Source organism: Haemorhous mexicanus, chromosome 20 (assembly GCF_027477595.1).
Source record: "Haemorhous mexicanus isolate bHaeMex1 chromosome 20, bHaeMex1.pri, whole genome shotgun sequence".
Classification (NCBI taxonomy): Eukaryota; Metazoa; Chordata; class Aves; order Passeriformes; family Fringillidae; genus Haemorhous; species Haemorhous mexicanus.
The window spans coordinates 11194002-11220138 of record NC_082360.1 but is presented as its reverse complement, the minus strand read 5'-3'; the positions used below and the strand labels follow the sequence as shown (position 1 = coordinate 11220138).

At 61.8% G+C, this 26137-nt stretch overlaps 4 protein-coding genes across 5 annotated transcripts in view; 1 reads left to right on the top strand and 3 right to left on the bottom strand.

Annotated features, from left to right (window-relative positions):
- Positions 1 to 655: 655 nt before the first annotated feature.
- CEP131 (centrosomal protein 131) lies at positions 656 to 13460 on the bottom strand. Its single transcript, XM_059864496.1, is given in 27 exon segments — positions 656 to 887; positions 974 to 1034; positions 1675 to 1817; positions 1897 to 2074; positions 2338 to 2480; positions 2564 to 2638; positions 2779 to 2896; positions 3009 to 3116; positions 3317 to 3518; positions 3742 to 3844; positions 4236 to 4265; positions 5130 to 5246; positions 5325 to 5450; positions 5726 to 5863; positions 5976 to 6167; positions 6508 to 6690; positions 6805 to 6905; positions 7018 to 7186; positions 7834 to 7950; positions 8720 to 8837; positions 9028 to 9201; positions 9296 to 9409; positions 9514 to 9632; positions 9740 to 9854; positions 10597 to 10682; positions 11688 to 11880; positions 13345 to 13460. Coding segments are annotated over 26 exon segments (3270 nt in total). The 5' UTR covers positions 11859 to 11880; positions 13345 to 13460; the 3' UTR covers positions 656 to 818.
- Positions 13461 to 13980: 520 nt separating this feature from the next.
- Positions 13981 to 17973, bottom strand: TEPSIN (TEPSIN adaptor related protein complex 4 accessory protein). Of its 2 annotated transcripts, none has more exons than XM_059864675.1 (13): positions 17831 to 17973; positions 17546 to 17618; positions 17209 to 17300; positions 17021 to 17114; positions 16822 to 16889; positions 16643 to 16721; positions 16461 to 16532; positions 16072 to 16272; positions 15817 to 15988; positions 15453 to 15569; positions 15251 to 15329; positions 15040 to 15174; positions 13981 to 14781 (listed from the first exon to the last, which is right to left on the bottom strand). In XM_059864675.1, exons 1-13 carry the CDS (start codon positions 17870 to 17872, stop codon positions 14335 to 14337), a joined length of 1671 nt encoding a protein of 556 aa, XP_059720658.1. In that variant the 5' UTR covers positions 17873 to 17973; the 3' UTR covers positions 13981 to 14334. The 2 variants fall into 2 exon arrangements, with proteins under 2 accessions (XP_059720658.1, XP_059720660.1); XM_059864677.1 differs by having other exon boundaries at positions 15453 to 15566.
- A 178-nt stretch (positions 17974 to 18151) lies between these two features.
- On the top strand, positions 18152 to 18810 carry NDUFAF8 (NADH:ubiquinone oxidoreductase complex assembly factor 8). The gene is made up of 3 exons (XM_059864678.1): positions 18152 to 18295; positions 18409 to 18519; positions 18607 to 18810. The coding sequence occupies exons 1-3, from the start codon at positions 18215 to 18217 to the stop codon at positions 18625 to 18627; spliced, it is 213 nt and encodes a 70-aa protein (XP_059720661.1). The 5' UTR covers positions 18152 to 18214; the 3' UTR covers positions 18628 to 18810.
- A 4-nt stretch (positions 18811 to 18814) lies between these two features.
- SLC38A10 (solute carrier family 38 member 10) overlaps positions 18815 to 26137 on the bottom strand; it is a 30184-nt gene continuing 22861 nt past the window's right edge. The window contains 5 exon segments of the mRNA XM_059864674.1: positions 18815 to 21568; positions 21820 to 21999; positions 22607 to 22690; positions 23221 to 23682; positions 23978 to 24148. Of these exon segments, the coding sequence (XP_059720657.1) occupies positions 20460 to 21568; positions 21820 to 21999; positions 22607 to 22690; positions 23221 to 23682; positions 23978 to 24148 (2006 nt within the window). The 3' untranslated portion in view covers positions 18815 to 20459.

Sequence of the window (26137 nt, the reverse complement as noted above, 5' to 3'; positions counted from 1 at the left end):
CTGAGCCCCCTCCTCCCACGGCAGATTCCCGGAGCCGCTGGCTCGGGGGGGCCCAGACGGAGGCTGGGCAGGGCCGGGGTCGGAAGCGGCGCTCAGGAAACTCCTTGGAAAAGAAACAACAGCGGAACAATCGCCGTGCCCGGCCTTTCCCGGCACACTGAGATGAGCTCTCCAGCCAGGCACAGCGGGGAGAGGGAACAGAGCACGGCTCCGCTGGGCAGGACCTAGCCACCTGTGTCCCTGCCCCGGCGCACGGACCAGCAGGACGGATGGGAAACACCAGGGACTGCTGAGAAAACATCTGCCGGCCCCGCTCCGAGCCCCGGCCCGGGGGAGGGACCAGAGCGGCTGCACACCCCGGCCGAGAGGAAACAGATGCCACTGGCCCAGCCCAGGCATTTCCCGGCCCTGTCAGGGGGTGTTGAGGAATCTGCGGGTAGCAGAGGCTGTGGGATCACATCCTGCCCTGGCTCTGCCTCCCTGCATCCTACTGGACATTTCAGTTTAGAACGGGACCCAAGGCGTAGATTGGGGTGCTGGGCACCCTCAGAGCAAAGGGAGGATCTTGGGATGGAGGAATGGGGCTGGGAAGGTGGGAGTGGACACAGACCTCGTGGAAGAGCCACTCGTGCCCTGGCACTGACGTGCACAAGTGTAGAAACAGCTGTAGAAACCAGCAGAGATTTATTATCAGAACAAAACTCCCAAGCATCTGAAGGCCACCAAGTGTCCCAGCACGGCCAGGGCACTGGGACCAGGCTGTGGAGAAGAGGGGAGGAGGGAGGGAGGGAGGGCCCGAGCCCGGTGCCAGCCCCACTTCACTCGGCAGCCAGCTGCCGCTGCCGCTGCAGCAGCGATTCCAGCAGGCTGGCTCTCTGCGCGGCCGCCTGCCACAGGGGACAGCACAGGGGACAGGGAGCTCGCCATGCCCGCCCAGCCACAGCCAGGGCAGGGCCAGGGAGCCCTCACTCACCTCATACTGCTTCCGCAGGCTGCTCATGCTCTCCTCCTTCCTCAGCACTGCCGCCTTCACCCTGACATGGACATGGGGGGCTGAGCACACCCGTGCCAAACACGGGGCTGGGCCCTGCCCCAGGGGGGATTTCAGCCCTGGGCGCTCAGCCCTTCTCCCCCAGCCACAGCTGGGCTCCAAGTGTCATCACACACTGGCAGCACCTTTATTCCACTGTGTAGCGTGGACTAATTTGTCTACAGGAAGAAAGGCACATTAGCTTTCTAAGGTTTAATTATCATAGCATTTTAGGGATGTCCCAGCTGCCCTCAGGCTCTGTGGCTGTGCCCTGACCCTGGGCTCTGCCCCTCTGGAGAAGATCACATGGCTGCAGTCACAGGTATCATGTGTGAGCCACAGAGAGCCCCCAGGAGGTGACAGTGATGCTGGCCAGGGCTCCTGCCAGGGAGGAACGCAGACAGAACTGTGCTCCACTGGCCTCTCCCAGCACTCATGTCCTCCATGCAGGCAGAGGAGCAGCCCTGGGGACACGATGGCACAGAGCAGGGCAGCAGTGACAAGGGACAGAGGATACAGCATGCCTGAGCAGCAGTCAGTTCAAACAACTGACTTCTGCTGGTTTGCCTGGACAGGGCTGGAAGCTTGGGAAATGTTCCCAAGGATGCAGCACTGAGCTTCTGCACCCCACCTGGGCTCCTCACCTCCTGTGCACCTCCTCCAGCTCCTGGTCCTTCTCCCGCAGCAGCCTGTCCAGCTCCAGGTGCTGCCGGGCCCTCAGCTCCGCCATCTCTGCCTTCAGCCGCGCGTTCTCCTCCTCCATCCCCACCAGCCTGTCTGCAAATTCCTGCCAGACCACCTCAGTCAGGCCTCTGTGCCCCTGGGACAGCGGCTCCCACACAGCCCTGGCTCTGCTCCTCGCTCACCTTGCGCATCTCCTCCAGCTCCTGCTCCTTGTGCTTCAGCAGCCCCTGCAGCCGGGTGCTCTCCCCCTCCAGCTCGGCCAGCCGCCCCTTGAGCTCGTTGCAGCGCTCCTGCAGCTTCCGCTCCGAGCGCTCCAGCTCCTGCAGCTCCACCTCGTACTTCTCTCGGATCCTCTTGATCCTGTGGGCAGGAAGGACAGGCAGCCTGGCTCATCCCAGCCCCTTTCCTCCTGCAGGAGGGATCAGGACACAGCAGCAAGGGCAGAGCTGCTCCATAAGAGATCTGGGGCTGTTTCCTCAGGTGAGAGGTGAACTTTGGCCCTGTGAGCTGCTCCTTCCTGCCCTAACACTGCTCCAGAGCTCACTGGAGAGATGCCCAGGGGACAGGCAAAAGGGATCAGCCTCTGGAGGACCTGGGACCTCCCTGCACCCCTTCCCCCTCACCTGCTCTCCGCTGCCCTCTCGCACTCCTCCTTGGCCAAGGACGTGTCGGCCTCCAGGCGCTGGATCACCAGCTCGATCTCTTTGTCCCTCTCCTTCCTCATCTCCTCCCGCAGCTCCCGCTCCCGGGACAGCAGCCAGGCTTCCTGCAATGGAGACAGCAAACGTGGCCTCAAATTCCTCTTAGAGCCCATGGGTGCCACCTTTGGAGGACAGCTCTTGCCATTACCTCCTTCTTCACATAGTTGGCCTCCCAGGCCTGCTTCTCCAGCTCTAGCTGGTCCTTCAGCACCTTCAGTTCTGCCTGTGAGGAGAAGGGAAAACAACAGCTCAGCCCTGAGACCCTCCCGTGCTGGCTGGAAGCAGCTGCTGGGGCTGCCCCTGCGGGGTCCAAGGCTTGGTGGGGCCAACACCCAAAGGGCTGGAGGTCAGGGGGAAGCAGACCTGGTGTCGCCTCTCCTGCTCCTCCTTCTCCTTGGCGTACTCGTCCCGCAGTGCCCGGGTCAGGGCTGAGCTGTTGGCCTCCAGCTGCCGCCGCAGCTCCTCTGCCTCTGCTCGCTGCCTGCACAGACACAGCTCCCAGCATCCACACCAGCCCCTCTTCCCATGGAGATCTGGCCCAGGGAGCCTGGGCCCACAGCTCAGGGCTGCCCCTAGGCCCCTGGCCTGCCCACCTGGCTGCTTGCTGGCTCAGCCGCTCCTTCTCCTCGGCCACCTCGGCATAGAGGCGGCGCCGCTGCAGCTCCAGTACCTGCTCCTCCTGCTCCAGCTGCTGCTCACACCTGTGGGACACACACACACTGCAAGGATGTGCCCTCGAGCCCTCGGCCTCTTCTCCACGCTGCCCTTCACAATGCCAGAGGATGCTCCCAGCTCAGCGGCATTGCTGGAGCTGCAAATATGGGATCCCATAGCAGCCTGGTGCTGGGCAGCACCCCAGGTCTGTGAGCCCCAAGGCAGCGCTGAGCCCGGGGTGACACACCTCTGCCGGGCCCGCTCCCGCTCCCGCTGGCTCTGCTCCTCCTTCTCCCTCTCCAGCAGCCCCCGTAGCTCCTGCGCCTGCCGCCCGTAGTGCAGCGCCGCCCGCTCGTCTGACTGCAGCAGCTCGGCCTCGTGCAGCAGCTTCAGCTGCCGGATGTCCTCACGGTGCTTGGCCAGGAGCTTCTGGATCTCCGGCTCCAGCCCTGGCACAGCGGGAAGGACGGGCACGGCTCGGCCTGATCCCACCCGCTGCCCTCGGCCAGCTCAAAGGGGCCGCCAGGAAGGGGGGATGAGCACAGAGGGGTCATCTGCTCCACCAGAAACAGGGAGCAAACACTGCCCACACCAAGGAGCCCCTCCCAATCTCTCCTGGACCACGCTGGCACTGCCGTGGCTCCAGCTGCTGCTGAGGGAACCTGCCCGTACCTTTCACCGTGATTTCTTTGATCTTTTTGGTTTTCTCCTCAATCCACTTCTCCCGCCGGACCTTCTCAGTTGCGCTCATGAGTTCCTTCAGTTTCTTAATCTCCTGTTTCGAAGCAAATGGGAAAACCTCAGAGAAGCTGGGAGAGAAAAGCCCTGAGAGCTGGGCTATTGGGAAGGAAGCTGGCCCGGTGTGTTCTTCCAGCCCAGAGAAAAGGCTACACACTCTCCCACCAGTGCCTTCTCCTCCATCCCCTTGGGAAAGTGCTCGCTGCCAAGACATGAGAGCATCAACAGAGAGGGAAGGGGAACTGGGGGCTGCCGAGGGTCCCTGCATGCAGGGCAGCCCATCTGTCCCTGTGTGATGGTGCTTTCCTCTCCAGCCTTCCCTCTCCCTGCCATGGAAAACCCTCTGGCAGGGGCTGGAGCAGGGCCAGAGCAGGTCAGGGCACAAGAGCAGAGGGCAAGGCACAAAAGAGAGCAAAGACCACATTTACCTCACAAAAGGGGCCCAAAGTGCGCCAGACCTGGGGAGAAAGAAAGGAGGGGATGGAGAGAGAAGGGGAATGGTGGGAGAGAGGCAAACCCACACAGCCGTGTCTGTGGGAGCCATGGGCAGGGCAGAGCTGAGCAGGAATCCACGGGGGCAAGGGAAGACAGCACAAGGGACAAGGACAGGGACAAGCCAAGGGACTGGCCAGGAGCCTGCTCCAGAGACCAAGGGACGCCCATGGTCTGTTCAGGCATGAGGTCAGCTCCAAGGTCAAGGACAAGTGGGGACTGGGATGGCAGAGCAGGGATGAGCCTAGTGGTGCTGCCCTCCTGCCAGGCCTGGCACAGGGCGAGCTGAGCTGTCTCCATCCACAGGAGAAGCAAAATTCCTCCATGGCATTGGGTTTGTGCCAGCCCTGCACCCTGGGCACCCCCAGCCTGGGAGAGCTCTGCTTTCAGCAGGATCGTGGAATCACAGAACGGTTTGGGTTGGAAGGGACATTAAAGCTCATCCAGTTCCAACCCCTGCCATAGGCAGGGACACCTTCCAGTATCCCAGGCTGCTCCAAGTCCTGTCCAACCTGGCCTTGGACACTTCCAGGGATGGGCAGCCACAGCTTCCCTGAGCAACCTGTGCCAGGTGTGTGGGAAGGGTCTCTCCAAGAGAGCCTGGGAGCTTACACTGTCCCTTGGTCAGTGCCATGCTCCTGGCCCTGGGCAGCAAAGAACAGGAGCCTTTTGGGGAGCCAGGACAAAGCTCTGTGGTGACAGGGACCTTGTGTGCACAGGACGAGCGTCCAGGTCCCACCAAGGTGGCAGAGACTGTCCTGCTCCAGGGCAGAGGCCCCATTTGAGCAAAATCAGCACCCATATGTCCCCCATCTTCCCTGTCCCCTCACCAGCTCGTGCTGCTCCTGCATCTGGTTGATCTTCTGGCCATATTTGTGGTCCACTTGTTTCAGCTCTGCCACCACGGCCTCACACTTCTCACTCAGCACCTTCTTGTCATCGAGGAGCTGGGCAGGGCAAGGAGCTGGCATCAGGCAGGTGCACCCACCTCAGCCCCTGCCTTCAGGAGCTGGGATGAGGGTTACCTGGTCAATGAAGGCCAGGTGCCTCTGGATAGCTGCCTCATACTGCTCCCTCTGCAGCCTGAGCTGCTGGCTGAGCTCCTTCTCGGTCTGTTTGACGTGTCAGTCGGTCAGTTCCCGCTGCTGGGTCTGGGGGGTCACACAGCCACGACAAGGAAATCACCATCAGGCCAGGAAAACGAGGGACAGAGCTAAAGCAAAGGCCTGGTGCTCATATCTCCCACCCCTGTCAGCAGGAACACCCAGCCCCTTAGGACAGAGGAGAAGGGAGCTCAGCCCAGGTCCCAGCCAGATGATCCTTAAGGTCCCCTCCAACCCAAACAATTCCATGATTCTGTAAAATCAAGGGATAGTCCTGATCCTGTGCTTCATAGCCCCAAGAACCACGTGTGAGGCTGACACACCAGAGCAGTCTGCAGCAGGCTGATGGCTCTCTTCTTCTCCTCCACTTCCAGCTTCAGCCTCATCATGGAGCTTGTCACCTCTGTGGCAACTGCTGACACCTGCTCCACGTGAGCCAGCTCCTCTTCCAACAGGAAGCCCTGCCACAGCAGAGAGAACATGATGAAAAGGTGGTGGAACCACCTGGAATGAGGACAGAGATGGGGGATGATTCCCACCAGGAATGGATTCCCACGCCACAGAGGGACTCACCTCCCGCTGCGTGGCTGAGGCAGCTGACCTGGGCCTCTCCTGCTCCGACTTCTCCATCTCATCCAGGAAACTGATGATGCTTTGGAGCTTGGCCTCTGAGAGCAGAGCCCCGTCCTCGGGGACCCCTGGTGGGTGGTTCAGCTTCCCAAACTTCTCCAAGTTATCAGCAGTCAGGGAGTTGGAGCTGGGCTCCTGCTGGAATTCACCATGAATGAGCACCCAGGGGAAGGTTTGGGAGAAGAGGTGCTGGCTTGTCTCCATCTCTGGAGCCCAGTAACCAGCCTCATCCTCTGGGCTAAACCCTGTCCCACCATCAGCCTTTGCATGGGTTGCTGTTCCTTGCAAACATCCAAGCCCTCAATGCACCAAACAATTCCTCTACCACCTCCAAATTCCTCCATCTCCTCCTCCAAATTCTTAAATCACCCACTCCAAGCTCCTCCACCACCTTCCCTGGCAGTGCCCAGCTGTTTCTCCCCAGGCAGTCGTCACTGCCCAAGGATGGACACAGCAGCCTCATCCCCCAGCTCACCCTGTCCATCCAGGCATGTCTGTCCTTCTTGAGGACCTTGGGTGGGGGCAGCAGCTCCGGCTCCTCCTCCAGCAGCCGGAGTGTGTCCAGCAGCTCGTTGAGCGTGACCTTGGATGGAGCCCTGCTGCCAGCAGCCACTGCTGTCTCCAGGTCCTCGTTACCTGTCTCCCTGGAGCTCACATCCTAAGGGAGAAGATGAGAGAGTTTTCTGGCTCTCCCCAGAAGCCAGCAAAGGCCTGATGTTGCCCTGGCAGAGCAGCTGCTGCCAGGGTCCCCAGGAGGCACAGCCAGACCCACCTGCAGTTTGTCCTCTGCCCCAGGGTCCTGCAAGGGCACGGAGCCAAGAGCTCCCAGGCTGCTTCCTTCCAGCTCCGAGGCTGCTGAGGGGGAATTGGCCTCTGCAGGAACCAGGCTGTTCTCAGGTGCTGGCCCCAGGCAACCCCTGGGAAGCAGCTCCTCAGAGCAAACCCCTCCCTCCCGAAGCTTTGGGGACACACCACAGGGACTCACCGGCATTGTTGGCTTTGGTGAGGCTGCTGGTTGGGCTGGCATTCCTGGCTGAGGCAGGTTTGGCACCAGGCTTCTTCTTGGGCACCCTCCTGCTCTCCTTCACCAGGACCTGCTCCTCTGCTGAGCGCTTTGTCTCCGAGGCCTTCTGGGCCCTTTTCTGCTGCAGCTCCTGTGGGGACAGAGGAGCCATGGATGTCCTGAAGCTTTGGGAAGGCACAAGCCTGTGTTTGCAAGGCTGTGGCAGTATTTTTGCATTCTCCAGCTGCTCACTGATGTGTCTACCCCAACCCCCTCCCCCTATGGAACACATTTCCAATTAGGGCAAAGAAAATTTGGGGTTTAAAACATCCCCAGCTTTACTGCCAACTCCTGCAGCATGTGCCAACCCCATCTGCACCACCAGCTGCAAGAGCAGGGTGACAATGATGTGTTGCTTCCTGCCAAGGGACATGGAGTGGTACTCAGCCCTCTCCAGAGGGACCCTGCTCCTGTGGAGGGTCCCATTGCCAGGGCACACACATCCTCGGTCATTCCACGGAGCTTGGAGTGTCCCTGTCTCAACATGGTCACCATTTTCCTGAGAACCACACAGAAACCAGCACTGTCTTCCCAAGCTCAGCATGAGCTGCCAAGGCTTGGCAGGAGCACAGCAGGAAACTGCTCCGTGGCACCTCCATCTCCGGAGGGAGCACTCCGTTTCCAAGGCTGGCTCTGCTCCTGCCCCATGCCAAGGCTCTGGAGATGCAGAGGGGCCTCTCGCTGCCTTGCTGGGTGATGCCAGCAAATGGTGTCCCACAGACCTGGCCCTGGCCCTACCTGGATGGCAGCGTGCCGGGCCAGGCGTGCCTTCTCCTCTCGGATCTTCCGGCGCTCCTCGTCCTTCCTCTCCTGCAAATCCAGGATATTCCCCTCCTCCATCCGCTGCTGCCTTTCCTTTCAGAGAGGAGGGTCAAAAATGTTACTGAGAGTTCTCCAGCACCTGCCACTGAGAAGTGTGAGGGGCACCCACACATGGGTCACCCCATATCCGGGCTTTCCCTCCTCTCCTCTGTGCAGGTGAGGAGCCCTCAGCACTGCTCCACTTTGGAGCAGCTCATTTTCTTCAGATCCTCAATGCAATTATTATTATTATTACTATTATTATTATTATTATTATTATATCATCATCTGGGTCTGCAACCACCGAGGAGACGACGCTTAAAAATAGACTCACACGCAAGAGCAACAGAGCTTTTCATTACTGGGATAAATAATTGAACACAAAGAAACACAAATAGCTGCGGAACCTCGTCACTCTAACGAGGCACCTCCTTAGGGATTCATTAGGATGAGCTGAGATGGGGCATCCCTTCTCTGGCCATGAGTGTGGCCCAGACAATGGCAATTCAGGGACACTTGTGCTGCTACTGCCAGGGTCTGACTGCTCCCAGTCAGGGGGCTGGGGGAACTGGAGCTGTGTGGTGCTGAGCCTCAGCTCCTGCTGGAACCCAGCCCAGGCTAATCTCTGGACACAGCCAGCACAGCTCTGAGGGAACAGGACCCTCCCCAGCTCTCTGGACCGTGGCGGGGCTGGTTGGATGCGAAGCCAGAGCCCCCTTGACTCTCACAGCCCAGGTCTGGGGACTAAAGGGACCCCAACTGAGTGGCCAGAGAGCCATGGGTGTCAGGTGGTCTGGGCTACAGAGCAGGAGACAGGACCAACCTCCCTCTTGGCAGCCATCAGGCGTCCCAGAGCCGCAGCCGCTGTCCTGTGCCGCTGCGAGTGCCGCCGGTACCAGCGCTGGATGGTGACAGCAGCCATGTTCACCTGCTGGATGAACCTGTGGGGACAGCCAGGGAGGGTCAGCACAGCCCCAGGTGCAGCAGAGAACACATGGCTTCCTCACAGCACCAACACCTGCAGGTGCACTAGGAGTGGCCTTTCCCCAGTGTGAAATCTCACAGGAGAAGAACAGGCTCCCCTGGAGCTCCTCACAGCTCCTGGCACCATCCTCCTGCTCCTTCCCTCACCTCTCAGCCTCCTCCTCGGTCACCTCCCTCCTCCGGGGAACACTGCTGCTGCTGCTGCTGCTGCTGCTGTTGTTGTTGCGGGTCATGATGTTGTTGCTGGAGAAATTCTTCTGAGACTTCACGAGGCTGCTGCTGCCTTCCCCGTCCTCGTTCGAGGCCGCTTTGACGACATTGCTGGGACAGAAGATGAAGCCACTCAGCCCTGTCCTGTGCCACACACGACCCCAGGGCCAGCCCAGCTGCAGAGCCAGGATACCCCCACACTCACTTGAGGGAACTGGAAGCCTGGTTGGAGCTCTTGGGAGCAGGGCCCTTCTCAGCAGTGGAGTAGTTGTTGTGCACCATGGTGGTGACACAGTTGCCCATTGCGCCCTTGTTGCTCCTTGTGTGGGGAGACCAGGAATGGCAGAAACAGCAGCTTCCCCTCTCCAGCTGTTTTCTCCATGCAGTTGCACCCACTCTCCCCATCAGGACCCTCTGTCCTACCTGTTGTTGGCAGTGAAGTTGGCAGCCAGGAGCACCGTGGCTTCCTTCCTCCTCATGCCCGCGGGTGGCTCGAGGCTGTGGGAGCCGGAGGGGCCTGGGAACACTCGGGGCTGGTCATCCTGCCATGGAGTCAGCAGGGATAAGGACACCAAACTCACCTCCTCAAACAGCACCAGGAGCACAGAGCCAACCTGGCCCATCCACTCCCTGAGTCTGCTGTCCTCACCAAGATATTCCATGTGGTTTTCTTTTCTGGGGAGGTTTTGCTCAGAGCTGCCAGTTTCTTCCTTCCTACTGGGTCACCCTCAAAGAAGGCCAGGAAATCTCCTGTCTGCTCCGAGCTTCATCCAGACCCAGGGAAGGCAGAGAGGAGAGAACAGAGATAGCTGTGGGATAACTCACAGCCACAGGACACACTCTGGCTATGCAGGGCACTTGGAAACTCCAGTGTGACACAGGAGAAAAGGGGCTGGAGAATCATTACATGGCCACAAAATCCACCAATGATTCCTTTTTACACAGAGCTTTGGGTTCCACCGTGGTGTGCGGTGATAGAGATGGGCACAAACGAACAGGAGAATGGAAAATCCCAACTCAGAGGGAACAGAGAACTTTTGTCTCCTCACACAGCCCAGTTATGGCCTGGAGGGTCCATGAGGGCTGTTGGAATCAAATTGAATGGTTTTTATCACAGCCACAGAAACACACTTCATTTCTCCAAATAGAAATTCTTCCCTGTGATGGTAGAGAGGCCTTGGCACAGGTTGCCCACACAATCTGGGCAATACTCTGACAGAGAAGTGTCCCAGGCCAGACTGGATGGGGCTTGGAGCAACCCAGCCTCAGGGAAAGGTGATCCTGCATGGGACTTTAGGGTCAGGCCATTCTGTGATCCTATGGAACCCTAAACAAGGGAACTCCTCTTCAAAAAAATAACCAAAGTGCCAGACTCCTGAAGTGCATGACAGAGCTCAGGGTATTTTGGAAAGGCTCCTGTTCCCTGCCAGGACCAGGGAGGTTGGACACAGGGGTGGGGTGTCCCCCAGTGCCACCCAGAGGACAGAGGGACACACGGGGCTGTACCTGTGTGAGCTATTCACCCGCTGGTTCACCTGGGTGGTGCTGTTGGACCTGCGCAGGTTGTTCATGGCCCGGGACCCCGCATCTTCCTGTGGAGAGCAGGGATAAATCCAGCAGCCACGTTCAGGAGCGGCACAGGCAGGCTCCCCACCCTCCCAGCCAGTGGGACACGGAGTTGCCAGTCCCCCAGGGCTGCCAGGCTCCCCTTGAGGCAGTGGGCAATGACACCTCGCTCGGGCGCTGCTGAGCCAGCAGGAACACGTTCCTCAGCACAAGCTCCTGGGAACAAGGGCGTGGGAATGCTGCCAAGGAATTACTCAGCACGGAGCCCAGGCTGTCTGCTGCTGGATCCTGACAGAGCCCAGCAAGCACCTGGGGCTCCCTCCCTCTGTGGAACCCCCATGCAGGAGCCCCTGGTGTGGCAGGAACAGGGGGTGCTCCATGAGGGGAGGCTGGGCCTGGCACCCCAGCAGGAGACACCAGGAAATCGGGAGTTTCCAGATGGAAATTGGCACAGGGAGGTGAAGGGCGAGGAAGGGAAAAGAGGGAATCCTGAAAGTTGCTCTTCTGCACTCAGCAGCGAGCCACGAGCAGCGATTGCCAAGTGCAGGACCAGAACAAAGCCAGGCTGGTGCTGGGGGAACCATGATGAGAGGGACATGGCCATGCTTGGAGCCATCCCACATGCCAGGCACAGGAGGGGAAGGACAGGGGCTCTCCAGGACAAGAGGGACATGGCCATGCTTGGAGCCATCCCACATGCCAAGCACAGGAGGGGAAGGACAGGGGCTCTCCAGGACAAGAGGGACATGGCCATGCTTGGAGCCATCCCACATGCCAAGCACAGGAGGGGAAGGACAGGGGCTCTCCAGGACAAGAGGGACATGGCCATGCTTGGAGCCATCCCACATGCCAAGCACAGGAGGGGAAGGACAGGGGCTCTCCAGGACAAGAGGGACATGGCCATGCTTGGAGCCATCCCACATGCCAAGCACAGGAGGGGAAGGACAGGGGCTCTCCAAGACAAGAGGGACATGGCCATGCTTGGAGCCACCCCACATGCCAGGCACAGGAGGGGAAGGACAGGGGCTCACCGGGGTGTTCCTCTTGGCTTTGCCATCGGCAGCCACGGACACGGAGCGTGCCATGAGCTTGGCAGGGGAGGCGCTGCCGGGGCGCCGCGACACCGGCGCCGGGAGCCCCGTCAGGATCAGCTCTGCCACGTCAGAGCTCTGGACGGAGCAGCAGCTCCGGGTGCTCTTCATGCTGGAGCAGCAGGAAGGAGCCCTGGAAGCACAGCACAGCACAGAGAGAGGGGAAGGCATGGAGCAGCCAGCCTGGAAGCAGGCACTCCGGCAAACACCAACACTCAGAGCTGGAACTGCTGCCCAACAGGACAAAACCTCCAAACTGCCACATGGCAAATAAGCCAAGCACAGCCCTGGAGAGGCTCCAGGAGAGCTCCTCACTGCTTTCACCCAGCCCTATGGCTGTCCATGGGCTGGTGTCAGGGTTCCAGCCGAGGACTAAAGGGAGGGAAAAGCCCTGCTCCCCATCCCAGGCTGCTTCACTGCACACAGCCACGGCTGCCAGAGGATCACACGGACCCACAAGGGCCCCATCTGTGCAGGCTGCAGGTTCAGCTCACCCCACCCCATATCCTACACGGGATGCTGAAGAACCACCTGAGCAGCTCCCAAGGGATGCTCCCCCTGCCCAGAGTTCCTTCAGAAGTGCCTGTGCCCATTCAGGGGGCACAGGAAGAGCTGGGCCCCCCTCCCAGCTCAGGGCAGCACATTCCCCTCTGCATCCTCCCAGCCCCAGTTCTGATCCAGGAAAAGACCAAACTACTTTATCCCTTTACATTTGTTATCCACACTGTCCCTACACCCTCTCCCCTGGCAGCCCTGGCCTCCCCTCTCAGAGCTCCACCACAGCCCTTGGCAATGCCTCGGGCTCCACAGCCTGGGGAAACAAACGGCTCTCATGGAAACCGCTGGGCTCACAGCAGGAAAACAGGCTCAGGAGCCCAGGCCAGCACAGCTCCCTGAGCCCCCAAAGCTCCTCAAACCCCCAAAGCTCCTCAAACCCCCAAAGCTCATCAGACACCCCAGCCCCCCGTGGCCCCAAGCCCCCTTATGACCCAGAGGCAAGCCCTGGCCTGAAGCTCCTCAAGATCACCCAGGTCCCACACTTTCCTCTAAGCTCCCAGAACCCAGACCCCTCCCAAATTCCCAAGGCACAGGACCCCAGCCACAGGTCCAAGGCCAAGCTCCCAGCTCCTGGATGCCCCCAGGACCTCCCAGGACACCCGTCCCAGAGGTCCCCAGCCCCCCAAGTCCCAGACCCCCACCAAGCGCCGCAGGGCACCCAACCCCAAGCCCTCCACGGCCCCCAAGCCCCAGACCCCTCCCCAGGACGCCCAGCAAACCCAGCCCCAAGCCCCCCACGACCCCAGCCCATATTACCAGGCCCTCATGACCCGGACTCCTCCAGGCCCCAACAACTCCCAGTCCCCGCAGACCCCCAGCCCAAACCTCGAGCCCTCCAAGCCTCCCCAAATCCCAAACCCGCAGATCCCAACCCCTCACGACCACGGTAACGGGCCCCACGCACCCAGACGCGGGTGAGACCCCCGCGCCCCGGGGGCGATGCCGAGAGTGGGGCCCGGGCCCTGCCCCGCTGCCCCTGGAGCTCCCTTGGCGCTCCTGGACCCCCCTCAGCCGCCATTAAACGCCCCCATCCCCTCACCTACGGCCGCGCTCCGGCCACAGCCATTGGGCGGGGCTGCCGGCCAGCAGCCAATAGGAAGAGAGGAGAGGGCGGGTGAAGAGACGCGATTGGCTGAGACAGAGGAAGAGGGAGGGAATAAGGAGGGATGTATGAAGGAGGCGTAGTTTGTGTCGGGGGCGGGGCTTGGTGGCAGTGAACCAATGAGACGAGAGGATTTAAAAGTGAGTGGCTTTAAGGGTGGGGAAAGGGGCGGGGCTTGACCCACGTGGGCGGGGCTCCCATGGGGGTTTTGGGGGGAAAATGAGGATTTTGGGGATCTGAGAGGGGGACTGGGAGCTACTGGGAGCTGTGAGTAATATGGGGAAGTCATAGCGCTATTTTGGGGGGCAGGTTGGGGAGGGGGAACTATGGGGCAGGGGGGCACATGGGATTATTGGGGGCCATGGGAAAAAGTGGAGCTATTGGGGATTTGGGGGCAGGGTGTGAGCTGTGAGGAAGGGGGAGAACCATGGGGCTACTAAGGGGGCTGCAGCATGGGGGAGAGCAGTGCGGCAGGGGCTGTTGGGGGGCCATGGGGCTGTCGGAAAATGGGGGGCTGGGGCCAGGAGAAGCCACAGGCCAGGCTCCGTCAGCGGCGCAGGAAGAAGTCACACGTTCCCAGACCCGAGTGGGGGTTTATTGGTGGGTCCCGGTCCCGTGGGGACGGCGCCTTCTCCCACCCCACCCCCACAGAGCCCAGCCTGCAGCTGGGGGCCACCCAAGAGCACCCATGGCCATGCTGGGGTCCCCAAAGCACCCCCAGCTCAGTCCCAGCGTGTCGACACCCCTGTCCAGCTCAGAGGAGCAAGGGGCCGTGCCCCTCTGCCTGCCCCGGAACACCACGAGGGACATTGTCACCTGATGGAAGCCCTGTGGCCATTTCAGCCTGCGTCCCCCGAGGCACCAGGACAGCGCAGGCCCCGCAGGGAGTGGGGCAGAGCCCCCGCAGCCCCCGGGGCCCCACAGCAGCTACATGTTGAGGAAGGCGAAGGCTGACGGCTGCAGGGTGCCCTCTGTGTCCGTGTCCATCCCGCCGTCCTGGGGCCGGGACGGTGCCCGTGGCTCCACCGGCGGCGAGTGTGGCCGGAGCACCGTGCCGGGATGGGCCACCAGCTCCATGCCGGCGAACAGGGACAGGCTGGGGGCTGCCGTGTCCCCTGCCAGCCTGCTCCCACCGTCCTGCTGGCAGGGACAGGCTGGCACCGCGGCCCCGGGCAGCTCCGATGCCAGCCCTGGCTCCTCAGCGGGGGCTGCGGGGGGCACAGGGCTCGGGGCCAGGCTCAGGGGGGGCAGGAAGCCCTCGCTGGCCACGGCTGGGATGTCCATGAGCAGGTCCTCGGCCGAGGGGGCTGAGGGTGGGCGTGGGGCCCTCGGGGAGGGCTGGGCCCGGCACAGGGCCTCGAACTGCCGCAGCATCTGGGACAGGGGTGGGCATGGTGAGAGCGCCATCAGCAAAGGGGATCAGCCTGGCACCTTCTCCCAGCCACAGGGACTGTCCCCATGTCCCCTCCTGGGGAGCAGAGGGAGCATCACCCCTCCCTGGGAAAGGCAGCCAAACCACCCCTCTGGCACATATAGAGCCATTCCCAAGGGCTGTTTGTCCCCAAGGGCTGTCAAAGCTGTGCCAGGAGCCCCGACCCAAGGGACTGGGCACAGGGATGTCCCCAGAGTCACCTTTGTTGCTCGGTTGGCCACAGGCCCAGGGCTGCCTTGGCTGAGGTGCTGCAGGCGCTGCTGGGTCACGGCAAAGATCTGCTCTGGGGAGAGCAGGTCGGAGCAGCCGAGGGCAGAGATGGCACACATGGACCTCTGTGGGAAAAGGGAGCTGAGCCTGGCAGGCCCCCAAACAGCCCCCAGTCCTCTCAGGGGAGCCCCCTGTGCTCACCATGCGGACGCTGTCACTGGGATCCTCCAGTGCCCGGCCCAGCAGCTCCAGCACCACCTCACAGTTCAGGAGCCCACACCTGCACAGGGATAGGGGTCACAGTCACCTGCAGCTCCTTCCCATCCCAGAGTCCAGGCCTGGACAGCCAGGGAAGGGAGCTGAAGTCCCCCCAGCCCAGGGAGCACTCGCCTGTGACACTTACTCCTTGAGGAAGTGCTGAGCTTCCTCCCTGGTGAGGAAGACCCTGGCCCCGCGCGTCAGTCCCGACACCAGGCTCAGCTCCCTCCGGCAGTCACCCGGGCTGTCAGCGTCCACCCTGCTGGGGACACACCTCGTGAGGACAGGGGCCACCTGCCTACTCCCCCTGGGGTCCCTGCACACCCCCTGGCACACACGGACCCCCACCCTGAGCAGCTCTGCCCACCCACGGCTGGCAGGATGAACGCCCCAGGCAGAACACAGCCGGCAGTGCTGGGGTACTCTGGATCAGTGGTGTGGAAAATGAGGGTCCCTCCAGATGCACCTGGGACAGCCCCAGGGCAGGGGAGCCCCCGGGCCCCTCTCACCTGTCAGCGCCATGGCTCAGCTCCCGGCTGGCCCCGGAGCGGCTGTCGCTGCCGGATTTGCTGCCCGAGTCAGAGGTGTGGCTGCGCTCGTGGCCCTGCGAGGATTCCCGGGAGCTGTGCCCGCTGTCTGCCTCCTCCCAGCCGCCCCCGGCCAGCCCCGGCTGGTGGCTCACTGCAGGGACAGCGCTGCTCAGCTGGGGCCCCCAAACCCCCCGGATGGATGGGGACCCCCCAGTCTCCCCTGGCAGGACCCACCTCGGGATGCACGTGGTACAGGAGGGGTCGGGGGTGGTGGGGCCGGGCTGCTGGCGGGGGATGGAGCTCGGACGGGCTCATAGGTGTCCTCAGGGAGGTCCCCATGGAGCTGCCGGGGCCCCCCCGGCGCCGGGAGCACGGCCTGGGCCACGGCCTCGGCCGCGCGCTGGAGGGTGCTCAGCAGGGCCTCTCCTGTGGAAGCTGCAAGAGGCTGGGATGTTGGGGGAGTCCCGGGAGCCCCACGGGATCACCCCAACGCCGAGCTCCAGGCTGGGAAGGGGGGCTGAGGGAACTCTGGGAGCTCAGAGGACGAGGCACAGAGTGACCACCATGGCCCTGCCCCAGCCGCCAGCAGGAAAGGACCCAGTGAGGGCCCGGCCAGGACTCACCGGAGCCGCTCTTGTCACTGCTGAAGCCGAATCCCTGCAGGGAGCCGCAGGGGCTGGGGCTGGAGCCCATCCCTGGGGAGGCACAGGGAATGTCAGGGGGGGCACAGGCACTCAGGGCTCCCCTCTCCTGCTGTGTCCCTGTCCCCTGAGCGAGGGCCCGGCCCGGGGGGGGCTGTGCTCACCAGCAGGGGCTGGGGCCCGGGCGGGCAGTGCCAGGGGCTGCGGCAGCGGCGCATCCGAGAACAGAATGCTGGCCAGGTCCTGGGGGATTGAGAGACACAGAGAGGAGCGTTGGCAGCGCTGGGAACCCCAGAGTCCCAGAGCAGGGGGTTGGGGGCTGCCCTGTCCCTGCAGCACCCACCTGTGCGGCCGCCCGCACCTTCTGGTTCAAGCTGTTGCCGTGGAGGGGGTCTGGGGGCCCGGAGAACACTGCAGACACACAGAGGGGAGGGTGGGGGACACTCCCAGGTGGGGTAGGACTCTGCTCCTGGCTCAGCAGGAGCCCTTCTGGGGTCTACAGCCTCCCATTGCTGCTCTGCCATGTCCCCCCAGGCCATTACCTGCCGCCTCCCGGATGAAGCTGGCGTTCCTCTTCAGCTGCAGCACAAACTGGGGCGAGCCCTGCGAGCAGGTGTGCAGCAGGATCTTCAGCACCTGCCTCGGGGGACAAGGACAAGTCACAGCTGCCCTCCCTGGGACGGGGGGGGGTCCATCCCATCACCCCCCAGAGCTCCCAGCACAGACCCACCTTCAACTTGACATGGCAGGAGCTGCTCTGCAGCCGTGTGAGGAGATGCTCCAGCAGGCACTGGCTGCTCCCGGGGGACTCGTGGGAGATCTCTAGGGATGGGTTAGGGATCCAGCCGGGATGGGAGGGCAGCAGCAGCCCCGAGTGCCAGGAATTCAGCCCCTCCACAGGGTCCCAGCCAGGGCCCACAGCCCCACGGCTGCCCCAGCCAGCCCCGCAGGCCTCCAAAGCCCACCACGGCCTGGAGCAGCCCCGGGGAGCTCCCCCTGTCCCGGGATCCCCCTCCTGCCCCGGGGAACCCCCCTGTCCCGTGTCCCCCCGGCTCCCCAAAGGATACTGGCGATCTCCTCGAACAGGTACCCGGGGCACGGCGTGTCGTCGTCGGCCGTGCCCCGCAGCAACACCGGCAGCTAGAGGAGGAGGGGGCGGCGTGAGAGGGGCCGACCCGGTCCGGACCCCGGTGCTGGGTCCGGACCGAGGCCCCGGGGCAGGCCCGGCCCGGTCAGGGCGGTGTGAGGCCGCTGCAGAAGCGAGTGGTGGGTGCAGCGATGACGTTGCGGGTGAGCAGTGACGTCACGCCCCGGCAGCCCCCCCCACACCCCCGAAAAGCCCCGGTCCGTACCCGGCTCAGGAAACTCAGCCGGTCCCGCAGCGGCGCCGCCATGACACTGCCGGCACCTGCCCTGCCCGGTCCCTCGGCGGCGTCGGGGAGCCGCCCCCCGGAAATTATTTTCCACCAATGAGAGGGCGAAGCTCTGCTGCTCAACCAATCATCGTTGAGGGAGGGCGGGGCTCCAGGAGGAAAAGCCCCATGATGTTGACGCCTGAAGGAGGCGGGAAGTAAACAACCGGCATTTCCACCAATCAGAGCCGCCCGCGCCGAATGACCAATCAAAAGGGCGCAGTTTGGGGGTGGTCCCGCCCAATAGAAGAGCGCAGCGTCTGACGAGCGGGGCGGGCAGCCAATCGCGGCCGCCCGTGCATGGCGGCGCCCGTGCGGTGAGCGATGTCGGGGCGCGGAGTGTGGCTGCGGGCGCGGGCGCGGCTGCGGCGCTTTCCGGCGGCGCTGGCGGCCTGCGGGGACCAGGTGGGGCCAGGGGGACACGGGGAGCGGCTCCGGGGCCGGCGGGGGCACAGGGGGGCGGCTCCGGGGCCGGCCGTCCCTGTGGCCCCCGCTCCCGTCCCGTGTGATTCCCGCAGGCCGCGGCTTACGGGCGGTGCGTGGCGGCGGCGGCGGCGGGACCGGCGGAGCTGCAGCGGGACGCGTGCCTGGAGGAGTTCCAGGCGCTGCGGGAGTGCTTCGCCCGGGCGGTACGGCCCTGTCCCAGTCCCCCGATCCGATCCCGGTGCTGGCGGAGGGCGGCGGCCTCGGCCCGTCCTGACCGCGGCTCTTTGCAGGCAAAGGCGACGCCCAAGTGACCGCGGAGCCGCCCCCGCCTGGAGATGCTCGTGGAACCCTTAAACCACCGGTTTGTCCTCAAATGAGGGAACCTCCCCCGGTCCCGGAGCTGCCCAGGCGCTCCCCGGCCCGGAGGAGGCGTAGCGCTGGGCTGGGTGAAGGTCACAGATCTATTTTTATTTATTAAAAAAGAAAAGAATTCAGATCTGAATGCTTCAGCTTATTTTATTGATGGGCTCAGCCCGCACTCCGGGCTCTCCGTGCCAGCCTCCCACCCGCCCCAGGGAAGCCGATCCCGGCGGGACAAGGCAGTTCCCACCGGCTTCCAGCCCAGCCCGGGGTGCCCACGCCATTCCCAGGAGCAGGAATGTCAGGAGCATCTTTGGTCCCTTCTGTTCACACAGAACAACAAACAGGCGGCTGTGCCCCTGCGGGGCCGGAGCCGGCAGCACAGGGCACGAAGGAGCCGATCCGGCTCCCTGGCACCTCGGGAAGGCTGGGTGGTGCCACAGCCCGGCTCGCTGTCCCCGGGGCAGCCCCGTCCCTGCCTCCCGGCCGTGCTGCTTGTGCTTGACGACAGCGTTAATGGAGAAGCTCGTTGGGTTAGGGGGTTTAAGGCCACAGTGTTCCCAAAGGACTCCCCGGGTGGCTTCCCTGTCACTCTGGGTTGTGACACCCCGGGAGCACCAGGCAGGGACAGTCCCACCCCCTCCCAGCTCTGCAGGGTCCCACTGGACACGGACTCGAGGTCGCCAAAGACATTTGGAGGTCGGGATATAAAAGCCACCACAGTGATGAGGTCTGAGGGCTCCAGGCTGGGAATTCTCAGCCAGTCTAGGGAGAGCTTTGGGACTGAATTCCATACATTCGCAGGTCGGGATGTAAAAAGACAAAACCCAAAAAAACCCAAGGGATGAATCACTGTGAGCCTGAAACAACACAGAGCTCTTGGGGAAGCTCCTTCCTTCTTCACTCACCAAACAAATTCCCAGAGGTGGAGCAGGGACCTGTCTGGATGCAGAATAGGGCGGGGGAGGCTGGGAAGAGCACAGGGAACACAGGCAGAGGTAGGTGGAGCCCCTGGATCCACCTGGCTCTGCCTTGCTTTCTCCCAAACCACTCACCTCTGGCAGAAGAATCAAGCTGGACTGGGAAGGGTCGGGGGGGAAGTTGAGCTTCTTAATGCACTTTTGAGAGGGGAAGTGGAGCTGGAGAGCACGGACAGGAGCACCCAGGGAGGGCAGAGCTCTGTGTGATCCCAGTGTGTGGCCAAGGAGCCCCATCTCTGGGAGAGAGGCAGCACAACAGGAGTTGTGCCTGGTTAAGGCAGCGTTTCTACTAAATGAGGTTCCTAAACCACCACAGTGGCCCAAACAAATGAGGCTCAGCTCCCAGTCCAGCACTGGAGCACTGGCTCTGCTGGTCCTCAGCTCACAACTTCTCTGGGGTAAAGCCCTTCCCAAGGTGTGGATCCCAGATCCCCTCGGCACAGCTGGGGCCATGGAGCCCCTTCCTGGTTCTGAGAGGAGTTGGGAGATGGTTGGAGAAGGCAATTTGATGTGAATGAGATGCTGGAAAAGCTCCTTGGAGCAGCGGCCTGGCAGGGAGCCGAGGTGCATGGCAGCTCTCTGGAAGGCAGGGGACAGCAGGAATGTCACTTCCGGTGCCACCATCTCCTTGGCCACCCGCAGGCACACACGGGGGGGCGCTGCTGGAAGCCCCCAGGGTGGTGCTCAGGGATCCAAGGAGATCCCGTGGATCCGAGCACTGCGTCCAGCAAAGCGCTGCTGGCTTAGATCTCTCCACACCCAGTGAGGCCGAGCCTTCCCTGTGGAGCACGGCCACAGCCCTGTCAGGGGCTCCTGTCCTGTGTCACCTGCTGGATGTGGCGGCTGCGCACCAGGTGCTGCGCGCCCTCGGCCACCCCGCTCAGCCGCGCCTCCAGCGCGCTCCGCAGGTCGTTCACCTTCACATCGGGAAGGGGGTTCAGGCCGATCAGGACCCCCCCAGCTCCTGCTGCAGCCGCCTCCTCCTCCCCGTCCTCCTCCTGGTCGGGAGGCAGCAGGTCCCGTCTCCTGCGCCGCAGGTCCAGGCCCCCCTGCAGCTTCAGCTCCCGGTTGGGTTTGATGTCACGCTCCGGCTGCTGCGGATCCCTGGGGGCAGCTGCTCCGTTCTCAGACTTCCCTGCCAGAGCATCCTGAGGGGCACCATTGGAGGGACCCCCACCCCCCCGGCCCTGCCGGCCCCCCGGCTCCTCCCGGGGATCCTCCTCCTTCCCGTGCCCGTGGCCAGGCGGGTCCCGCTGCCGCCCGCCCGCTCCCTCGGCCTGCGCCCCTCTCTGCCACTCCCTGTCCCGCGGGTGCTGCTCCCTCACTGCCACATTCCTGTTACTGGAAGAGTCCGGCACCACTGCCAGGTCCTTGGGCTCCACCTGACTCAGAGTTTTGGCTTTAAGGTCTGTTCCTGAGTCTCTTTCCAAACTCTTTCCTGCTACTCCCTGAACTTTGGCAGCCCCCGGCTGTTCTCTTTGGATGGGAGCTGTAGCTGCTTCCACGGCTTTCAGGAAATTCTTCTTCTGGTGGACATCTCTTCCAGCTTTGGCTTCACGTTCTCCTCCCAAATCCTCTGCCAAGGCCTTTTTCTCCAGGTGGTTTCTGGCTGCTGGAACACGCTGGGCATCCGCGTGGAGGGGATCCTGGTTCTCCACGGGATCCTTAACAGCTCTGTCATTCTCTTGCAGCGGCACCTTCCGCTCCTTGGGAGCAGCCACAGGAATGTCACGCCTCTGCCCAGCCTCCTCCAGCTTCCCCACCATGTCCCTGTGCTGCCTGGTGGAATCAGGGGGCTGCTGGCCCAGCTGCTCCTTGCTCAGCGCCTTGCCGGCCGTGTCTCCCTTGGCTCCGAGGCCCTCGTCCTCCCTGCTCCTGGAGAGGGGCAGGGCAGGCTCTGGCTGTGCTTCTGCTGCAGGATAAAACCCACATGGAAAAGGATTTCTCAGGACATTCCCTTCTCCTGTCACCACATCCTGTGAGACACAAGATGAGGCCACGCAGGAGGAAGAGCAGAGCTGTGGGTTAGCCCTGCAGAAATGGCCGTGCAAGTGGACTGTGCCACGTGCCAAAGGAGCTCAGATCTCTCCCAGTTTGATTTTAGAGCCGCTCTGAGCCATGAGCACCCTCTGGAGGGGTCCTGCTCCCTGGCCACGTCCTTACCTGGCTTTGGCTTCTCCTCTGCCCCCTCCTCCTGCCGCTGCTGGTGGATCTCCTTGTGCTGCTCTTCGATCACTGCCAGCAGCTTTGCCTGCTGGTCCAGGAGCTGCTTGTGCTGCACCTGCTGCTCCTTGATCACCTGCAGCAGCACGTTGTGGTCCAGCAATTTTGCTGGCCCTGCTTCTGGAAAAGGGGAAAAAGAGGGAGTAAAAACCCTGTGATCCTCAGAAAACATGTCAGCTTTGGATGGGCTGCAAGGGCTCTCTTTGGCAGGAAGATCTGACTCCACAAACCCTGCCAGGAGAGAGAGAAGGAAACTGGAAGAGGATGGGATGAGAGCAAGCAACCTGCACGCAAGTCCAAGCTCAGGCTCCAACCCCCCCTTGCCAGGCAGAGTTTGGAGGGAGGAGCTCAGTCAGCCTGAGGAAGGGCTTTGCAGCTCCAGCTCTGATGCCCCAGGAGCAGAGCAGCCAGGGCCTTGGGGGGAAGGAGCTTTTCCCTGTGATGTGTTCAGGTGTCCCCGTATGCCCCTGCCCATGCCCCTCATGCCATGCTGCCGGAGCAGTTTTACTCCTGTCTCCTTCTTCCCTGGGCTCTGACGCTGGGGAGCAGCCAGGCCTGGGTGCCAGCATGACTCAGGTCCCTGAACAGCCCTGCCAGGTGTGCCAGAGATGGGACAGGCACCACCTGATGCTGTGCAGGGGCTGTGGCCTCAAGACACCATCCTCCCGCAGAGAGGGAGCCGGGGAGATCCAGACCAGCCCCGCACGCCCCGGGGACACACACTCACCCCCTGCCTTCTCCTGCTTCTCCTCAGTGTTCTGGTTCTCCAGCAGCTCTGCTCTCTCCGGGAGGGGCAGCTCCTGTTTCTCACCTGCAAAGGACCACAGAGCTTTGCTGTCAGTGCAGATGTTCCCTAAAACGCCTCCACGCCGTCCCGGCACCGTTCGCATCCAACCCGCCGGCTGTGAGGGAAGTAATAAACCCAATATTTAACAATCCCGTGCCTGGTGGCAGCGAGCCAGCACTAACTACCTCGGCCAATTAACATGCAAGAACAGCTCTAACTGGCTTTTAGACGGGCACTTGGCAATGTGTTCCCTGTCAAGATCTCCCGGCTCCGTGTCCCCGGTGATTTGGGAGCCGTGCAGGAACAGCACGGCACCTGACATTTTGGCGGGTAGCGAACAACTGTTTGACAGCTCTTGCAGTAGCTGTCAAAGCCACCAGATTCCTCCCTTCCCGCAGCAGCTGCCGGAGGGGCTGTGCTCACTCACGTGCTCCACTCGTGGAGTTAAAAGGAAGCACCAGGATGGAGATGGGAATAACCAAATTGTCCCGACTCCAGGGGCATGACAAGCCCAGAAGAGCTTGCTCAGATAACCTGCTGTGAAAGGACCTTACCAGGGTCTGCCTCCTTCTCCATGGACTTTGCAGCCTCCTCTGCTTTCCTGGGGAGCTGGAGCTGTGACTTGTCCCTCTCAGCAGCCTCAGCAGCATCACCATCTAGCACGGCTGCCTCTGCCTTGTCTTCCAGCTTGGCTTCCCCTGGCTCCAGCTCCTTGTAGGGTGGCCTTCCCCCCTGCTGCAGCACTGCCTCCAGGACCTTCTCCAGATTTGGGACGGGCCTGCCAGTCCCTCCCCGCTGTTGGTTCTCAGCAGCCACTTCCTTCCCTTGTTTTGGGCCCAGTGCCTCCTTCTGGGGCTTCAGCCTGGCTGGCTCCTCCAGCAGACGGTCGTTGGCTCCTCCGGGAGCCACTTTGTTCTCGCTGGATTCCTCCCGCTCCCGCCCCATGTCCACGACCACCTCATCATGTGGGACCGGGGGCTCGTGGCGATGGGCCTCCCCCACGGGCACAGCAATCCCTGGGGGGACAGGCAGGGTCAGAGGCAGCAGGCTCCCAGTGCTCCCAGTACACCCAGTACACCCAGCTCCATGCTGCCCTTGCTCAGCCCTGCCTTCTCTCCCTCATCTGGAGGCCACATTCCCAACAAGCCCCCAGAGCATCAAACACTAAATCACCTTCAACCCACCAATAGCACCACGGAAGGTGCACTGAGGGGAGTAAGGAGAGGAGTTCAGGATCTCTGCCTCAGAGTGCCACAACATACACACACCCCCAGCTCCCAGTCCAGCTCCCTTTCCCAGGATCACCTTTACCTTGATCAGGACGGTCCAGCTGCACTTTTTCTTCCACCTTTCCTCTCTCCTCCTCCCTCTTGGGCACCTGCACAGGCACCTTGATCTGTGGCTGCTCCATCTCCTCCTTCTCCTCAGGCACTTTGGGCTTATCACGGTCATCCTCGGGCTCCTCCACCACCGGGTTCTGCTCTGCAAACACAGGATGGGGACAGGGATGAGGTGTGGGAGCTGGGAATTGCTGTGTCTGTCCCAGTCCCCTTCACCCATCCAGCCCAGCTGCTGATTTCCCTCAGGCCTCAGCACGGTGGGGCTGGGGGAGATTTTGTTCTGGGGTCACCCAGTTGTTTGCCCTGTTGTGGGTTTTTATGGAGCTGCTGGCAGGAATGGAGAGGGGATGGAGCAGAGAAGGAGTGAGGATGGAGCAGAGATGGATAAGGGATGGAGCGGTGTTGGAGCGGAGATGGATAAGGGATGGAGCAGGAATGGATAAGGGATGGAGCAGGAATGGAACAGGGATGAAGCAGAGATGGATAAAGGATGGAGCAGGAATGGAGCAGGGATGGAGCAGAGAGGGATAAAGGATGGAGCAGGAATGGAGCAGGGATGGAGCAGAGACGGATAAGGGATGGAGTGGGAATGGAGCGGGGATGGAGCAGAGATGGATAAGGGATGGAGTGGGAATGGAGCAAAGATGGATAAGGGATGGAGCCGGCTGCTGCTGCGAGGCAGTGCCACCAGATGGTAGCATCCCCCCGGCTCCCTGCCCCACACCCCCAGCTCCGGGAGAGACCGAGCTGGAATCCAGACGCGGATCCCCCGGCACTGGAAGAGGCAGAGCTGCGATCCAGCCCCGAACCCCCAACACCAGAACCTGAGCTGGGCTCCAGCCCAGCTCCCACCCCCCCGCTGCTGTTTGTTGTGAAACATCTTAAAACCTCCTTTATTTTGATTTTTCCCCCCTTTTAGTGCCCGAGTGTTCCCACAGCCCTTCAGATGCCTCTCAGAGGAGGGGTGGGGAGGTTTCCTTTTCCCGCAAAAGTTTTGAGGGAGGGGAATTAAACAGGCATTAATTAGGGGAAACTCCTGAGGGAGAAGGGGGAGTTTCCCCCCACCTTGCCCTCAAAGAGATGGAATGTTTTTGGAAGACACATCCCAGTCAAACCAGTCACTGTGTTCAGCGCTGGTATGACCAGCGTATTCCACATGGAATCTTTTGCACATTCCATGGAATGGGAAGGGTCCCTTCCACCCCCAGCATGGCAGAAAACCCACACAGGGAGTGAGCTCTTCCTTTGGAGAGCAGCAGAGAAGGAAATTGAATTGTTTCCCAGCAGTGAAGTTGTTCTGCAGATTTTTTTCCATCCAACAAACTCTTAAAAAAAAAAATCTAACTTCTGTAACCAAAAAAAAATTCCCAACTCTTTCCCCCTTCGCCCTCCCCCGTGTGATTTCCTTTGGGGAATTAATTCTATAAACATCTTTCCATTTTCTCCTCCCCCTCCGCAGGGCTGGTGCGATTTATTACGAGATGAACTCATGGGAAAGAAGGGATTGCCACAACTTCAGCTGCGTGGGCCTTGCCTGAGCTGGGGAGGGGGGGAACAACAAAAATTCACAAAAAATTAAGTACAAACTCCTGGCCCAGAGGGATCTGTGCCAGCAGGACCTTGAGCCTCTCCAGAAACGCGGACTCCAGCCCGGAGCTCCACACTCAGAGGAGGGACGTGTGTGGGGCTGGCCGGCTTTCCACGTTCCTTCGCTCAGGGAGTGATGGTGGGAGAGGAAAAGGACTCAGATTTTCTGAGAAATTCAAGTCTAGTACCCAAGGGTCCCCCTCTCCATTGAGGGACTTCCCAGGGTTCAGCAAGTCAGGGCAGGACACTCCTCCTTTTCAGGAAGAACTGGGCTGCAGGAACCAGTGCCCAGCCCTGGCCAGGGGCCCTGGGAAGCGGGAGGCCGAGGCCGGGGAGGGGAGCGCTCGGCACGGCTGCGGATGTTCCCAGCTCAGTCCTGGCCCCAACGCAAGAAATTATTTACTCTACTGGAGGAAAGTTTCTTGTTAATTGGTTCATGGAGGCGGGAGATGGCTCCGGTCAGAGAGGACCGGAGGATCCAGAGAACCCCAGCGCAGGCAGGGCTGTTCACACAGCGGACGGGAGCGACGAGCTGAGCAGTGAG